Here is an 18,952-nt window from a genome sequence, read left to right on the forward strand (position 1 = left end):
TTTAGCTGCTGTAGCTAATGCCATATGGAGTTTTGTGCTGGCCAAGCACTGAAAGAAAACTTGGTATTTCTTTCCCATTTCATCGTCTTTCCAACTCCAGCCAGCATGAAACACTCCTGGTTATTTATCAAGCCAAGCAGGAGTCCTTTAGGGCAGTTTTAAGTGATTTTGTAGATAGACTGGTTTGATAGATATCATTCCCCTTTTGCTTCAGGACTGTGAAGGATCTAGATATAAATTAAAAACTAAGACCTAATGGCCTTCAGATTTATCACTTGAAAATAGTCCTCTAAGTTGTCCAGGTATAATAGGGCATTTAGCACACCTGTCACTTTAAGAGGAGAAGAGACTGAATGAGAAGCAGCCTGCAGGTGTGGCAGGAGCCAATTGGAGAGTCACCTAACCAGAATGGGGCTGGGCTAGAAGGATATAAGCCAAGGGCCTGCGCTGGGAAGACAGTCTAGCTCTGAGAGGCACAGGGAGAGGAGCTCCTGGGCAGCAGGGTTTCTGGGTAATACCTGATCTGGGGTAAGCAGCTCTGGAGGTCTGGGGGAGGGACAGGGGAGGAGGAGGTCCCAGTAAGGCCTGGGAGTAAAAAGGCCAGGGAACATAGAACAGAGCCTGGGACCCAGAGGCAGAGAGCTTGGTTAGGGACAGAAGTTGTACATAAACCAGTTTAATGATCAGAAACTGGTTTAAACCTGTAACAGAACAGAAGCTCAGTGCACAACATGGCTGAAACGGATTTAAAATAAACTTGGGTGAATGTAGTATCAGACTTAACTGATTTAGGTCAAACTGGTTTATAAAACTTCTGTCCCAGATGCCTTCCTAGTTCAAGTTAAATCACAGTCACCCAGCATCCCAGCATACTTCGCAGCCCTGGGCTGGGCTGGATTGTCTGCTCCAGAGAACAGGGTTGGCTCCACCCTGTTTCTTCCTAGCCCAAGCAGTGAGAGCTGGCTGACAATGGAATGGGAGTGGGAAGCTCAGCTGGGGACTGCAGCTAGGTTCACTGCTGGCAGGGTAGCCACTACCAGACTTTTATCCACTGGAGTGAAGGGTTTGGGCGGGGGGGACAAGGAACAACCTGAGGTTAGGTCAAACCGATTTATGATAAATTTTCTCCAGGATCTTTCCAGGGATGGATGTCAGACTGATTGGTGTGTAATTCCCTGGGTCTTCCCTCCTTTCTTTCTTGAAGACTGGGACCATGTACACTCTACCTCTCCCTAAAACCATTGCCTGCCTTGCTTTGTGGAAGACAAGCTGTGTGTGTGTGTGTGTGTGTGTGTGTGTGTGTGTGTGTGTGTGTGACAGACCCCCACCCGACTTACCTCAGTGCTGCAGCCCGGTGGCTGAGCTGCAACCAGCAGAGCTGCTACTCCACATCTGAAGGTCCAATCTCTGATTGTAGCATGGCCCAATGGCCACACATTCAAAAGCAGCCCAGAGGCCAGGACCCCAGCTGGAAGCGTCTGGGTGCCAGAACCAAAATGGGAACCGGACGCATTCATACCCCACCACCAGGAACACTCTGCCACCACCTTCGCTAGCTTGGGGAAATGGCCCGGCCCACCTGAGCCTGTATGGGGCCAAACCTGAGGGGCGTACAGGCCCCAGCCAGACAGCTGTCCAGAGGAAGTGAGGCGCAGCTCTGGTATCCTGTCTGGGGTCAGACTTACTCACTGGAACCAGGCAATCCAGACCAGAGCAGTAGAGCCAGCAAGCCTATGCAAGACAGAAGTCAACAATGATAAAAGTCAGACAGAGATGGGAGAGGACAGCTCAGTGGGTCCTGAGAGAACCCAAAAAGGGTGCACCCTGGGCAGGGGGGGCCATGAGGCGCCAAACTCCCTGCAGTCCAACCGCGCACCTGAAGTGCACCATCAGGGGATAACTGCCCCATTTGGCCATGAGCAGGCTCTTTGGGGAACACGCAGAGCCCCTCTGACACCCAGCCAGGGGCTTGTAATGAAAATCCCTGGGCAAAAAGGGGCTTAGTAGAGAAAGGGAAATGAAGGGCTGAAGAAGAAAACCCTTAAGTCCAAAGCAAGCAGCTCAGTGTGGTAGGTAACAGTGCCCTGTCCACCCCTCAGTCTGAGCTACGTTAAGTTACATTGTTCTTTTTGAGTTATCTCTTTTTCCCGAAGTGTGACAGGTCACAGGAAGTTCCTGTGACACTGATACTTTGTTCCATTGGCATATCAAACAGCTTGCAATGACACCAAGGCAGCCTGGGATCTACAATAATAATCAAGTGAAAAGGGGTGGGGTGTAGGGGAGAAGGAGCTCCACAGAAGCCTGTAAAACCACAAAGCAACATCACAAAGATATGAATAACACCCAAAGTCATGGCAAGCAAGTAGGCTCAGGGTTGGTTTCCTCCCAGGTGGCAGGGCAAGGGCTTGCTGTAATATGCATGTACATACACATGCATGGATGGCATGTACAAGGGCTGATCCAGGGAGGTGTGGGGGATTTGGTTGCACTCCTGTTCAACTCAACTTCATTGAGCTCTCTGCCATCAATAGAGGTGAGCTCTGGCACTACAATGAGTTCTTCCATGCCATTTGTACTCCCTTTTTCAAAATCCTAGATCTGTTTCTGTGCATGTATGAGCCATTGGAAGCCATGTGGGTTTTCTTCAATGTTTAAGTCCAAGTAATTTGAACAGTTCCATTTAGAAAATGGAGAACTCTTTCTTATGTGGAGAGTAATGTGAGTAATTTATTATGGAAGCTGGCATCTGCTTAAGCACTTCGGACAGCTATGTTTTTCAGAGACACATTTCTGGCCCTGGAGCAGCAGTCTGTGTGTGTGTTTTCAGGTGGAAGAGGATAAGGGGAAAAGACAGGAGAGGGCTGGGTATCACAGAAGGCAAAAGGTAAAGTGTTACATTGGTCTCAGAAGGTTTTAATAGTTTTGAGCAGGGACCTGAAGGAAACTCTGGCTTCAAAAATCATTGGTTTATAGGTTTGGACTTCCACTGAACTACAAAAGCTTTTGCCATTTTCTTTAACATGCTGCCTAAGTGATGGACCCAAAGCCAGTGTCAAGGATCGAACACCATCAAGTCCTGTTCTCCTCTACAGTCCCATGACAGGCAGTGTATGCCAGAAAAAAATGTTTAAAAAAAATGAAAGTTTTCAGCCTTAGCATCTAATAAAGGGACCATGGGATCCTTCCTGTCACTTTGTCCAGCAACAGAAGCACAGCCCAGGTAAAATGGCACCTTGCTTCCTTATGCAACCTTTCACAGGGGCCTCAAAGACCATTTCGGTTTGCAATGCTGGCCAGATTTCTGCGTCTGATAATAACTGACTGAGGACAGGGGGAACTAACAAGCTATTAACGAAATATAAAACTGCAGCAAGACTTTTCCATAACAGTCCCTAGAAGCTGCTTGCAGGAATGGGAGAGGAGAACTCTTTAAAAGAAACCTGATCCAAAGTCCTGTGAGACCAGTACAAGACACTGAGTTGATTTTGGTGGGTTTTGATCAGGGTCTTACACAGCTGTTTTACCTAGATCACCTTCTCTTGTTCCCATCTTTCTTCCCCCATTGTTCCCTTTCCCCATTCCCCTGCTTCAGATCTCTCCTTGCTCTCTCTTTCCCTTTCCCAACTCTGTTTTTTTTTACCCTCACTCTCTCACCCCCAGCTTTTGGAAGATCTTTATTTGTCTGCCACCCCTGCGCAAAACAGAGGCTGATATACAGAGGAGTCTAGGTTCTAACGTGAGCTAAGAATTAACAGTGTTACTTAGCTCCACCATTCCCAGGGGCCCTGCAGCCCTGCTCTAATGCACCTAATACGCTCCTTATGTGGAGTGTCGGGGGGAGGGGAAGAGTGCCATTCACAGAACTGCCAGCTCTACCAGCTTTATACCACAACTGGGGGAGTTCTGTGCTGGACACTTACTGATAATTTCCACAATTAAGGTTCTGGGCCATTATTTGCAGTTCCCAAACAAGAAAGCTTCTGTTTGAACTGTATCCCTGCTGTAGCTTTTAAACACATCTGCTCACAGGAACAATGATTTTCCAATGAGCTTAGAGTTATGATTCCTACATGGATGTTTGGTTATAGTATAGGCTATGCAAATAGCGAAGCATCTTTATTTCCTGAGAGAGAATCTTTTTTTTCCCCTAGCACTATCAGAAACATTAGCAGTCATTTCAATCAAATGGCTTAACTGTTAATTTGAGCCTTCCTCAGATGACCAAAATCCATTATCCACAATTCTCATCGTGACCTGTTGCATGTGATAGTAATAATTTCTGTCATTTCTGATGATCAGGATTTATTAGTAAGTGCAGCATTATGGTGCTTCCTTTGTTTACTTTATCTTTAATAACTGTTTCTGAATTCCCTACTATCCTCCCATAATGCCCTGCTATTCTTTGAACCTGGTAAGATTATAGCTTCATCATTTTCTGCTCCAGTTACTTTTTCCTTCTACAGTGACATGAACATATACAGATCTATATCTATCTATCTATCTAATATATCTATAAAATCATGTATATAATATGAAAAATGAAACTGTAAGAACCATTTTCTTATAGCTGACAATTCTAAACCTTTATCATCTATATTGTGGAATGTAGTTTAACAGATACAGCTATAATTTAAGAGACAATGCTGAAAGGCTTGGGTTCTTGGCTTCTTTTGAGACCACTGTAACATCTCAAAGATCCATAAAGATGATAAGTATTTTATAGCAGAATGCTGCTTTAAATAGATCTTTTCAGGCATATTCTGATTCAATAGGAATAGAAAAGGTGATTTTGCCTTTAATGCCTTCTGTTAATAATAACACGTCCTTTAACACATATGCCCTTTAAATCTCATCTTTGTAAATGGGATATTTAGCAAGCAATCTTTGTTGCGTGCTTTTGCTAAAATAAGTCCAGGACCATTCTTGATGCGATTCCAACCATGTGCACTTTCCAGTTTAAGTTGCCTAAATACTGGTGTTCAACAGCAGATTCCCTTGGCAATATCTGATTTGACAAGGATCAATACGTCGACCCTCTGGATCATGGTGTACGCACATGAGGTCTACCCAGAGGACTCATGGACCTGCTTGTGGCTGACCAGCCCAAATCAGGAGTGACACCGCTTGTTACAAGTGTCACAGAGCCAGGTGTTGTCTGAGTTGGAGTCCTGGGTTACAGCACACTCTTTTCTTATTTCTCACTTTCCTTCATCCTCTGGATCAAAGCCACTTCATTTTGAGCTGCACCCAGTGCCAGATGTTCCCACCAAATTAGACAGGATTCTGTGCAATTCTCCCAGCTTCCTCTGCTGACATTGAATGACTTAATATATCATTTTTGCATACATCATGGCAGAATGGATGGATTTGGGGTGAACACAGCACTTAAGTCTCGTAAGTATATAAGGGGTGTGTATCAGAATGTAGGGGAATGCATGCTCACTAGAGTGGCCCAAGGGATGACAAGGTCTAATGGTCACAAACTTCTCCAAGACTGTTTTAGGCTGGACACAAGGAAAAACTTCTTTACTGTCTGAACCCACAAGCCTGGAATAGACTTCCTCCAGAGGTGGTACAAGCACCTGCTCTGGACTCTTCTAAGAGGTATTTGGATACTTACCTTGCTGGGATCCTTTGACTCTAACTGACTTCTTGTCCCTGGGGCAGGGGGCTGGACTTGATGATCTTCTGAGGTCTCTTCCAGCCCTAGTGTCTATGAAATCTCTGAAATAAGGGCCTTGTTGCATGTTAATTTTAGGTGGCTTAGGGAGCTCTTAACCTTGGATTGTCCATGCATTAAGACATAACTAGTTTTAAGCACCTTTTAGGGGTCTTAAAGTTACACCACTCCAGGGCAGGTTTATTTCTGATGCATGTTACCCAGCTTGTGTTCCACAAATGCGTGGCCACTCCCCAGACATAACTGCCCACATTTCAGTCCTCCAGCATCCCAGGATGCAGTACCCCTTCCTCCCACTCTCCTGGTCTCTGTGGACAACTCATAGCTGTTACTTCTAGTCAGGCCCCTAATCACCAGCCCTCCAGTGGCAAGTCACAGCTGTGCAGGTGGGGGCAGTCAGAGAAGGTTTTTAGCACTCTAAACTCAAACTAACACTAACACCAGCCAACGTTTGAGAAGCTTAAGGTGCAATGTGTAACAAGGCCCTAAAACAGTTCTGTTGAGGTTGTTGTCTATGCATACATTCCAAATGTAGCTAACAAGAAAATCCTCCTTTGTAAGCAGACAGAGAGGAAAATGCTATTTCTGTCTTGGATAAGGTGAGGCTTTGATCAAATTAGTCTCTAGAAGGAACTTGAAATCCAAAATTTCTGAGAAGAGTTCATGTCCAGTTATATTTTAAAATGTTTTTTGCTGGGGGAGCCTCATTAAACACGGGCAACAAGAGGCTGTTAGGTGTGGCTACACATTCATTAATGCAGCGTAATTACTGTGCATTAAGTTTAGTATTTGGTTAACCAAGTACTAAATCAATGTACAGTAATGCACCCTAGTGCTCGGTAGTGCCTGCACACAGCTATTTAGTGATGCTTACTGCACAGTAGCCTAATACTACTATGCAGCAGCATGTTAGCATGGTTTTTGCCTGGCATGCTACTCTGCAGTAGGATTAAGCTACTGCGTGGTTAGTGTCTTGTGTTGACATGCCCGTTAAGGACTTTTGAGTGAAGCAAGCATCCAGTCTTGATCTCATTTAGAACTGACACAACCACAATTCCCTTCTTTACATTAGAAATGCTGTACAAATAACTGTGACCTGGAGTCAGCTTTTTAGCTAATTCAGTAGCATTCTTCCCCATAGATTGTAACCCTGGATGTGTCTAGACAGCACTGACTAAAGGTGTTTCATTCAGGCATGCAGCTGGAAATAGGAGAAAGAAGAATAATTTCTTCTGGCTCCAGTTTGAAACTGAAATATTGTACAACAGTTTTCTTGGAGAAATCTATTAATAAAACTATTGCATTCCATAGCATTCAAACTGGAAATTTTTCTTTGACCTTTCTGGCTTTGATACTCACTGTCTTTCATGGAGTGCATTGGAGGCCTTTTCTTATTTCAAATAAGAATTTAATTCAGCAGCTGTCCTCCAACAACAGTACACAGTGGATGATTACTGAACAGTCTTAATATGTCTAGGGAGCATCAATAACATAGAGCTAGTAATGTGAAGAAGTATCCAAACCCCACTTCTGTGTGTTCATTTTTTCCCAAGGCTTCTACAGTAAAGACCCATATACATTCTTTCCCAAGGATCTCTTGTCCAAATTTATCAATCCAGTTGGTTCTGGCTACTGCCTGTGTTGAGGCACTCAGCACACCTGTGGTTTTCTGAAAGCACGTTATTAACAATACTGACATGGCCATTCAAACAGGACCTTAAAAGGCATCCTGCTGCCTGTTACAGTGAGTGCCCTGATGTTTTTCAGCGTCTGGAGTAGAAAACTCAAAGAGGCAATTATTCAGGTTGAGGCAGTAGACCAAATACCACCTTTCAGTTGTGCAACCCTAATGAATGTAGTGGGCAAGAGAGAACAGAATTTAGCATAATAAGAATGAAGCAGACTGATTCTCGAGGTATGATATGCCCTCTGCTTGAGGGGAAAGGCCCTAGGTGAAAATTTGCTTCTCATTGATACATGGCTTCTATCTTGCCCTTCTTGAGTTGCATTCTGTTTTGTCTGCTTTCATTATTTTTTTATTGAAAAAAGTGGATAGAGGGAGTTTTGCATTACATGAGTTTGCATTCTGCTTTGATTTAGATAGAAATGATGTGGCATGGTTAGTATATTAAAGCATGGTTGATTTATATACCCAATTGCCAACTAAAACAAGCAAGTTTTTTAAATACCCTTATCCAGCAATGATGGTTTTGTCAATTAAATAATCTCCTGTCCTAATGCATCTCTTTTTTGTTGGTGTTTGTATAATGCCTCCCATATACTCCATGACATGCTGCTTTAGAATGAATCCTCTCTCTATGCAGCAGTGACCACCGTGTACCAGCCAACATGGCACCAGCTGTAGAATGTGTTCACCAGTGAGCAGCTGTGAACATCTGTATCGATGCACTTTTCTATGCTGTGATTGTTTGCATGGAGTGTGAGTGCGTGACATGTTGAAAAGAGCTCCTGAGGTAGAGCCCTAAAACTCATGACCAGCACAGAAGGCTTGTGACTATCCAGCCAGTGAGACTGATGAATTGCATAATGCTTCTCTTTTGGAAAATACTTACAGTGTGATGGCAGGCTATTCCCTTGTCACTAATGACTGTGAGGTTTGGGAAGTTCTTTAATGAACTGTACAACCGAAGCCTCAAGGTAAACAACTAGCAGCCTTCAAACTTGAGCCAAAACCCCTTGTAGTTAATAAGAGTCTTTTCACTGACTTCAAAAGATTTTGGATGAGGAACTAAATTAGTGCATTCAGCTTATGTTGGAGGTCTCAGAACAAATTAGATTTCCCAGTATTTTACCTATTATTCACTTAAATTTTGGGCCTTTTTTTAGCAGTTTTCTGATTTTAGTTCCAAAATCTTCATTCATAACATGCGGAAGAATTTTCATAGACCTGAATACATATAAAGGACGAGATTTTCAAGAAGTAGGAGCCTAAACCTGACTTTCATTGGAACTGGGCTTTTAAGTCACAAAGACATTCTTGGAAAAACCCATCTTTGAAATTAGTTGTGGGCCCTGATTTTTGGGCCCTATTAACACTAAAGCATGATAATATAAAACAAAGTATTAAAAGACAGAAAAAACAGAAAAAAATACATGTGCAGCCCTCTGATCTTACAAAGGACAATGGAAGCATAGTCTAACATATTCCTTTTGCCAAAGACATTTCTAAATGTTAGGCCTTTGAAAATGCTTAAGAGAGCTAGTTGAAATATAGATTGACTAAATAAGAACCCATGCCCATCACGGACCCAGTTTTATATCTATCCATATCTAATGTTTTTGTTGAGAACTTCATAAGAAACCTTATGACGACAGGCTGAGAGCTATGCGGCTCTTTAGCCTGCAAAAGCACAGGTTCAGGGGTGATCTGAAGGCCACCTATAAGTTTATCAGAGGTGTACACCAGAGCGCCCCAGGGGATGACAAGGTTGAATGGCAAGACCATTTCAGGCTGGACATAAGGAAGAATTTCTTAGCCTGCTGTCATCCTGCACACGCATCTCTGTGTGCCCTTGGGAAGAGTCTGGCATGGCCCTGCAGCACTCCCAGGGGGCATGAGCCCCCAGATCTGCACACGGGATGATAGCAGGTTGCTGCTGCCAGCTGGGGACAGTGACAGACCAGTCTTCCAGGCACTCAGCCTGCCATCAGAGGTGGTTCCAGCACCTACATTGAACACCTTCAGGGGCAAATTGGATGCTTATCTTGCTGGGATCCTATGACCCCAGCTGACTTCCTGCCCTTTGGGCAGGGGCCTGGACTCAATGATCTTCCGAGGTCCCTTCCAGCCCTAATGTCTATGAAATCTTTGAAGTTATGCTGTTTCTTAGCGTAAGCAGCAGAGCAGTTTACATGGGTTTTCCTTATCTCATTGATTCTTCAGTTTTTTGCAGAAATTCAAGACACCAAAAGAGCAGGTCAGGAAATTATTTTTCAGGATTTTGATAAAGAAAAAGCTGTTTTTTAAATGAAAATACATTTGCATAATAGTTCTTGTTCTGATGAAAAGTCACTTATGTCAGGGACAAGAAGCAGGAGGTGGAAAAGCTGAGACAAATTTTTTTTAGTCGCCTCAGCTAAAAGGTTACCCAGGCAAAGGATGTTTTGCATGGCCACCAATTATGGTCTTGCACCAGGCTAATAATGGGTCACTATTTTTTTTTTTCTGTTGTTGTTTAACTACCTCGGAGCAGTACAACCTGCTGCATCTGACAACTCTGAATCCCATCAAGTCTGTTATTAGTACACTGTTAGATCTCTCTAACCTTGTCTTCTGAATTAATTATATTGTGAGCAATACAAAACTCCTCAGGGGGAGTTTATCAGTGTGCTGTAGGTTAAAATCAATGGATCAAGCAGTGGAATCAACAAATTGCCAGCTGCTCCTCTGTAATTTCTTGAAATCCCAGGTGAACACACAGACTGATAGCAAATTCCATCACTTCCCCGCCTATGAAGCTACTGTCACAAAACTAAAGCTAGGCCCTTCTTAAATGCCTCTAATAACAAAAAGCATCTCAAAAGTCATTTATTTCCATTCCATATTGATGCCTTTGGAAAAATCTCCTCACACATTATTTGAAACTTGAAATCTATGCCTGTCAAAATGGATGAAGGCCAAAACTAAGCAGTCATTTCTTTCTCCTTTAGTTTTTAACCCCTGTTAGTGAGTTTCAATTGGAAAAGCAGAATCACATTACAGTAATCACTAATATGGTCTGTAATGGCCACTCTTTTATCTCCCAAATGCAAAAAAAGATAATACTTGGTGTCTCTCTTCTTGGGTAATTCTTTAAGCCAAAACCTTAAACCTGACTGGAAAACCTTGCTGAGGGATGTGTTTGATCCAAGTACACTTGTTCTGTCCCTGACTCATCCTGCCTGCCTATTGATTTTCTGTTTTAAGAGCAATGCTTTGTGTTCAGGCCCACTTCAGATAATTTGCAGGGAGAAAAAGGACTAAAAATAAGAGAATTTTGCCAGCTCCTTGCTAGAGTCAAGGTCACCTGACATATTTTTCATTTGAAACTTCGCCAATGATTGGTTGAGATTGCTGAAGCTGTCATCTTTCATATTTTCAATAAAAGTGCTTAGGGCCTGATTCATCACTGTGGCATTCTGGTGTTACACCAACTCTGTCGGTGTAGAATGCGGCTATTGCAGTCTTATGTTGGAGCAGCTATCTCTGCATTAAACATTAGGGCTGTGCGAAATGGCTATGATTCATTTCAGTTTCGGATTCGACATTTCAGAGGGACAGTGATTCGTTTTGGTCATTCAGATCACTGTCCCATTTTGATTCGGCCAAATCTGTTTTGGAGTTTTGACGCTGTTTTGGTGTTTCAGCCATCGGCTATGATGGGGAGTCTCTAAAATGCCTCTAACTTGGTCATTTCTTGCCTGATTTTGATGAACATTGCCCCTTCTGAACACATGAAGCCTGCCAAGTTTCAAGGAGATAGGTGCAGGGGTTTTGGTGAAACTGCAGCTCAAACTATTCAAAGCAAAACTCGTATCACTTGCTGGGAGTGGCAGCCTGCTGTCATCCCGCGTGTAGATCCGGGGGCCTGCACCCCTCGGGAGGGCTGTGCTGTACAGCTCCCAGGAGGCACAGGCCCCCAGATCTGCATGCAGGATGACAGCAGGTTGCCGCTGGCGTTGGGGCCAGCACCAGCACCCAAGTCTGTTTGGCGCACCGGAGAGAACACAGTGCTGCCGCTGGCCCCAGCCAGCAGCAGCAGCCTGCTGTCATCCTGCACACACATCTCTGTGTGCCCTTGGGAAGAGTCTGGCATGGCCCTGCAGCACTCCCAGGGGGCATAAGCCCCCAGATCTGCACACGGGATGATAGCAGGCTGCTGCTGCCAGCTGGGGGCAGTGACAGCACCAGTCTTCCAGGCACTCAGCGCAGGGTGTGCCGAGCAGACTCGGGTGCTGGTGCTGGCCCCATCCCCGCACACAGATCCAGGGTCCCATACCCCCAGGAGGGATGTGGGGCTGTGCCAGACACATACTGGGGGGGGCATGGGCCCCCAGATCTGGGTGCGAGATGACAGCATGCTGCTGCTGCCAGCTGGGGCCAGCACCAGCACCCGAGTCTGCTTGGCACAGCCCGTGCTGAGTACCGGAAAGAACCCAGTGCTGCCTCTAGCCCCAGCTGGCAGCAGTCATCCCACACACAGATCTGGGGGCTCGCACCCCCCAGGAGGGCTGGGGGGTGCGGGCCCCAGGATCTGCTCACAGGATGACAGCAGGCTGTTATCCCTTCCCCAGAGCACTGGGATTGGAAGGGACCTCAGGGACAGATCAAAAACACTGGCCAGCTACAGATGGCAATAGCAGAGCAGTCCTTCTGCCCCTCTTCCCCTCCCTCCTCTTAGTTTCTGTTTCCCTGAAAGCCCAGCTCTGAAACTCTGAAATTTTCCCAAACGTTTTGGATGATTCTGGTTTGTTTCAGAGATGTTTCGGAGCCTTCCGTTTCGAGTCGGTGTTTCGGGTGCCAAAATGGGCGGAAATGCCTCCGAAACAAAACAGCTGCTGAAGTTTCCCACAGCCCTAGTAAACATGGTGCCAGTAAACCCTAGTATCTTAGTATTTCGCAGTCATGACTGTACGTGTCCTCACAATGACCCTGGAGTGCTATTACCCCACTTTACAGAAAGGAATTGGAGGTAAAGGGGGCTAGATCTACAGAAGGACTTGTGTGCCCAAGTACTGTTTAACTTTCAAAGGAGGCACCCACGTCTAAATGTAAGTCCTTCCAAACCACCAGCTCAGCTGCTTCCTAAAGTTGGAGGCACCTGAGTTCCCAAGGTATCTAAGTATCCGCAAGTGAAGTCACCTAGGTTCAGAAAAGGTTGCTTGCGGGTATTTTTTAGAGCTGCCTAAGTCTTGTTAGAGCTGAGGAGCTCTGTGCCTAGTTCACGTTGAAGTCCGAGCCAGGATCTACAAATAAGGCCTTCATCTCCCTGTGTTATTGACAAGGCCTGATCTGATTGGCATTCTCAGAATACACCTACTGAGTTGGGAACGGCTTAGAACATATGTAATAAAAAAAAAAAAAATCCCTTTCACTGAATGTGAGAATGGTTAGGGTTACTTACCCAGCATGGTGGAAACTTGGCTTTAATTCCTTTCCTCTACCTGAGGGGATTTTTAATTCTTTGCCATCACTTCATCAATGAATACCCCTGGGAATACAATGCTGGGGTTTCTGAGTCTCTCCTATGGAAGCCTTCTCACTTTCACAGAATAATTAGTCACTGGGCCGGACAGAGAGTGAAATAATAAATTTGACTAAACTTAGCCAATGGCTACTCACTGGGAACAGAAGGGAAATTGCATTCCAGTCTCTGCTTTTCCAGTCCAATTAATGCTTAACATAAAATACTACAAGGGGCAAGGATTTTTGTAGGTGGTATCTTTCAGGTGATTTAATAAAGACTGCCTTGCATATGAAGGAATGTCCCAACCACACAGTTGGTCCAATAAAAGATACCACCCACAAAAATCTTTGCCTCGCATAATTCCTGGGTCATCACAGCTACAGCATTAGTCCAACACTACCATAGCATAAAATAAAACAATCTTTTTAGAACAGGGGCTGAAACTTGGGTCTTCTCCTCCCCAGCGATTGCTTTATTATAGAGGCAAAGGGACATGTTCGTTCAGTAGGGCTCAAAGGATAGACAGTTGTTCCATACATAGGCAATGAGATTTAATAGGAGTGATTAAAGGATTTCCCATCTAAAACAGTCTGCTAGTTCCAGCCTTCAGTAGGGAGACTGAAACTGGTTTTAAGTCATTTCAGGCAAAGGAGGGAATTGAACCTTAGTCTCCAGCATCCTGGATTAGTGTCCTAAACACAAGGCTTGGGGCAAAAGGCTGCTGCTGCTGCCATAGCCTAGTCCTGCTGTGTCTTTTGAGAAGATCCTGACCTAGGTACATAATCTAGGGAAGAGTTAATGTCTGAATCCTAGGTGGAGGGTGGCATGACCCTGAAGCCCAAGCTTGGGCACGTAATCTCACAGGCCTTAACAGAGTGTCTTCGCTCAAAATCTCACTGACCCTAAAACCAGTACCAACACTTCATAATCACTCCCACTCTATGAGCTGCATGCTGAAAAACTGTTGCATGGCTGCAGCTGGAGGGTGCTGGATGCACCCTGTGTTTTATCCTGGAGCATACCTGAGAGGGTCCATAGGTATGCAACAGAAAGTGAGCATGTAACATTTGTTGGCAGGGCGGTGTATATAGAGTAAGAGTGAATAGGCATGGCTTGTTTCTTGGCAACCATCTCAGAATCTGTGTGGGGGTGGCATAGATACTTGGTTGTCAATCTTTTTACACTCAAAGCACCCCTTGGAAAACACCTCAGCTCTTTCTTTTCTCTCATTTTTTACTACAAAAAATAATAGAGTAATTCTTTCCAGAAAGGCTGCAACAGGGCAGAATGCTTTTGACGTGATGACTTTCTATTTGAAATCTCTGGTTTTATTTTGGGAATCATGTTTGTATAACTAATAGTGCTAACATTTCATGGCACCCTGCAGTAGCACCCTAGTCACAAATCACTGGCATAGACATTTTCTTAGTAATTTGTCCAATATAGTAAAATAATTCTCTGCCAGAGTAAAAATTTGAACCCGGGTCCTTCACTAGCACCCGAACCACTGAATCGCCCTCCTCTGGATGCTAGCAGTCACTGAGACTTTTACTTGTGCAAAACTGTAATTTAGAGGTAGTTTAATAGAGGTGACCATTCTTCATGTGAACTTTCAAACTGAGTAACATTATCAAAAATCTGACATGTTTTGACCTACCCATTACAAAATGTAAAGATGTTAAGAAAAGCCCTTTATTCATATAGCTGAATAATGTCACTTAAAAGGCAGCAAATTGTCAGTGCAGCATTCAGGTTTGTTAGTCGCATCATTTTAAAAAGAAAGAGGACTGGTAACATCCCACGTTACACTATTTACCGCTTAATTCTAATGACAGAAACAGCCACGGTCTGTAGTCTAGAACAACTCCCACCTAACCTCCAAGGGTAAAGAAATCCAGTTTGGGTTCCTCTCTTTTATATTTCAGTTTCATGAGTATATCAGAGGAAGCTTTCTGCTTATATGGCTTTATTAGTTGAATGGGCTATCCCAAGGGGGTTCCAGACAGACTCCAAGATCGGAGTTTCAGTTCCATCTTTAAAAGATTATGATTTGGCTCATGGTTGAGTTACTTGTGTGGTCAAATCCTTGGTTTAAATATGTCATCGTCTTTGTAGGTGGAAGATGCTATGATGGATGTGTATGATCTTGTATATGAGGAGGTGAGGAGAAACTCCTCCAGCTTCAGGAAGGAGGAACTCACTGCCATCCATGAAACAGTAAGTTACACCCAGTCTTGGTTGGTTTGCTTTTGGCATCTTGCTCCTGGTTTGTCTGGCTATATTACTAGCAGCAAGAGAAGACTTACTAAGATTGTCATAAGATTATGGATGATGACCTGCAAGTTAAATTAACAGACTTCAACTATGGGACAGTGATATTAAAGTCTCAGTGGAGAGATTCATGTATCCGAATATTGCTCTTATCCAAAATGTACTAAAAGGCAATCTCACCTCCCTGTAAGAGCAGCAGCTATACTACAAGTTGGTCAGTTCCTTTGCTATTCCATAGCCATATTCATAAGGGAAGGATATGTGTAACCTATACATCTGAAAAGCTGGAGCCCTCATCTAAAACTGTTGTCATTACACAGTTAGTAATTAGGGGGCTATAGAATGAATGCAATCTGTGCCCTAAGGATAAAAGCACTAATTCTAGCTGCAAGCATTAGGACCATAGGATATCTGACCTTCTTTGCAAGTTTTTCAAGTTGCTAAAGCCATACTAAAGCTAAGCTGTAAAGCGCTAAAGAACTGTGAGCCTGCAGTGCAACCTGTAGGTGTGAAGAGAAATTATTGCCCAACCTCTGCAGTCTAATAGGTGGATCAAGGTGACCACACTGAGCCTAGGGAGAGCGCTTCCTTCGGAGTGTGCATGATGAGGCAGCGCAATAGAAAAGGGAGCATTTCGGAATGTTTCCTGGGGTGAGAAACTTGCAATTCCTCCACAGACAGCTGAGTAAGGGAAATGTCATACCCTCACTCAGCAGGACCTGTTTGGATAGTGAGCTAATGTCAAGCTGTAGGGACTAGAGAAGATGATCGACATTGCTTGTTTATTTCCGGACTACTCCTTTTATCTCGTTTTGTTTTTTGTCTCTCAGCACTCGCAAATGTCTTCTGTAACCATGTGCATCTGTACTTCTCAAAGGGCTGTACTCATGATAATTGTTGTTTAATTTCAATAATATAGTAATACCCATGACTCCTGTGAGACAGCGGGAAGTGTGGCACAGTCATGGGCTAAATAGCGGGGCTAGGAAGCAGGCTAGATTAGCTTGGAAAGAGTATCAGCTATATTGTTTCCAGTACCTGGGCCAGCAAGGAGTTCTTTGGATGACACCACCTGTTACCTTCATTGCCTTGTTCTCCCTGGTGCACCCCTGCTGTGTCTACTTTGAAGGACACATCAGGGTCCTCTGTGCAATTTGGTGAGCAAAGGAGAGGAATTGGATACAAAAAAGGCAGGATTAGAAGTCAGGTCTCTCAATTCTTCATCCTGTGACCTAACCATTTGTGTAGCTAATGTTGGTAAGAAGGGTACAAACCATTTAATTTGACTACCTGGTCCACAGTAAAAAGCAGCATGTTGAAGAGCTGTGGGTAACTTCCAAGTTTTGTCAGAGGTTTGTAGATCTAAGGATCTTCAGACCACTGGAAATCGGATTAAAAGAAACAAAAATGCAGGGTCCAGTGTCTAGAAGTGCTAAGGATGTATAGTCTGCATTGGAAGAATCAGAAGAAAACTGTGGATACCAAGCAATAATGGTAGGTGCCCTCAAGGTGCCTGTTGTTGAGCTCCCCAAATTACTAGTAACTTCTAAAAACTGGAGTTGAAATTCCTGAGATGCAGATGAGGAGAAGAAAAGAGAGGAGATTGCCCCATTGCTCCAGGTATGGAGAATTCAGAGCCTAATCCAAAGCCTACTACTCAGCAGTCAGTGAAAAGATTCCCATGGACTTCTGTAAGCTTTGGGTCAGGGTCTGAGACCCTGAACCCCTGGAGCTCTCCAAGGACTTGGCTAATTTTCTTTATAAACTTTATGTCCTTTGCAGCCACCATGTTGTGAAATCTTGGCCCAAAGGAAGATAGACAGGAATTCTTATTCCCCTGACTCCATTCATTCTGCATCATCAGTCTGCCATTCTGAAGAGAAAGGGAACCCCAATAGTGACTTTTGACATAGTTTGCGTTCTGTTTCAGTTTCTGTGCTGTGGGAAGTATTCACCCTTTGAAGAAATCAGAGGCATTGAAAATGGGACATGTCCATCAACTCTTACAAGTACAGCAAGAGAGGTAAGGGGAGAACTAGGGAAGCAGTTGTTTGATGAGATGTCAAGAGTAATTTGTAACTTAACAGCTAGTTCAAACAGCTCAACTGATCTACTTTTATTTAAAAAAAAATAGCTTTTGTTCTTGGTAGATAAGGCCTAAATGGACATACATGATGAAGGTCAACAGTAAATGGAGTCTTGCTGTTACCCCTGGTCATTATTTCCCAGTCTGTTACTGCAGCAGTTATGAGGCTCCTGCTTGCTTTTCTCTGTCTGGATAATTGTATTGACTTCATTCTTTTGTCTAAATTCCATCTTGTAAATATCCATAGACTTTTAGTCAGAGCAGTAGCAGCATGATCATTATTTCCAAATCTTCTCCACAGAGCTACAGACAATTGTCTTCTGTTCATCCTGGTCTCCAAGCTCCTAGTTAAACCCCTCTCACTAGCTGCCTTCATTGTCTTTGTGTGACTGACCACATCTATTGGTACCTTCTTTGGATCATATTCTCACTGGCATCTTTTTCTCCTTTGGGAAAGTCCAGATGGAACATGAGAAATGGTAGCATTTGGTGGGATAAAAAGGAGTGTTTTGGACTGTTTTCCTATACATCCAACTGAGGCTACATATCTTCTTACTGATTGCCAAACACCACTTCTGCAGTTTTATCCATTAGACTAAGAGTATTAATTTTTCATTAGAAATACAAAGCAGGTGACTTGCAGACTGAAAACTCCAGCTGGGAGAAGTTAGAGTAGATCAGTAGTTCCTTCAGCCAAGAATACAATTTTGTAGCTTTTTCCTCTTGCTGTTCGACATTTACATCCCAGAGAGATTTGAAAATGTTTGATCTGATCAGCGTGGCATGTCTCTGAAGCTTGTTGTCCTCAGTGCGTGATGTCATACTTGTATGTCTGATGTCAAAAGCTCAATTGCCAAATCAGACTTCTCTATTTGAAGCAGTTTCCTTACTGATGGCCAGAAGCTGCATGAGCAGACTTTCATATGCAAATTGTAATTCCCTTTTCAAGGGCATTAAAGCAATAACTGAAAAACAAACAAAAATTGCCCTAGTTTTTCAGAGCTCAGAAAGCAGGGCTTTTTTATTTCTGGGCAGTTTCATCAAACACATTTCAATAAAGACTCCCCTGCCATCTGACTACTCAGAATCGATACTAGATAAGCTCTATACTGAGCCCTTAACTTGGAGTTTTCTCAATAAATTCCCTTGGTCTGTGTAACTTTTGTTCTTTGTTGGACCAGCTGTCCTAATCAAAGTTGCTAACTTTGGAGTGTGTATTTGCTGTGGGGGCCAAAGTGATTGCTGAGTTGCTATGGTTATGCAAAGCCATCTTGAATTAATGCAGCATCCTAGCACATTCGTACAACATCGCAACACAGCTAGCAGCATATACATTTGGAATGCTTCAGTTATTTTGCAGGTCTGCTTGCAGGAACCAGGACAAATGGGGTGGGGGGCGGTTGCGGTCTTTGTGAGATATCTACCTTCTGCCAAATAAGATCTGAATTGTAACATATAGAACAGCCTAGAACTGAGTATTTTGTGGCCCTCAGGCAGGAAGCTAGAGGAAGGAACTTGGTCTGGATGAGGGTGGGGAAGCGGGTCTGCATATAGCTATTTATGCTTTGAATTCCTTCCTGCCCCTGGTAGCAGGAGGTAAACGGCAGGGGCACATTGTGGAATCTCTGGGACTGCAGGAACTGATCCTGTGTATTGGAAGCTGCTGTTTGTTTTTTTTGTGCGTTTTTTTGGTTGAGGTTATAAGTCTCTGGGCAGTCTGATTTA

The 18,952-nt window shown here is 43.9% G+C and overlaps 1 protein-coding gene across 1 annotated transcript in view; it reads left to right on the forward strand.

The window, feature by feature from the left end:
- The window catches only part of TSPAN32 (tetraspanin 32), a 77,544-nt gene that overhangs the window by 48,392 nt on the left and 10,200 nt on the right, over positions 1–18,952 (forward strand). Inside the window, exons 5-6 of the mRNA XM_090034931.1 lie at positions 14,986–15,087; positions 17,072–17,164. Coding sequence (XP_089891057.1) covers positions 14,986–15,087; positions 17,072–17,164 — 195 coding nt within the window. The remainder of the gene's footprint in view (positions 1–14,985; positions 15,088–17,071; positions 17,165–18,952) is intronic.

Source organism: Crocodylus siamensis, chromosome 2 (assembly GCF_052110815.1).
Source record: "Crocodylus siamensis isolate JL-2025a chromosome 2, ASM5211081v1, whole genome shotgun sequence".
NCBI classification, from domain to species: domain Eukaryota; kingdom Metazoa; phylum Chordata; order Crocodylia; family Crocodylidae; genus Crocodylus; species Crocodylus siamensis.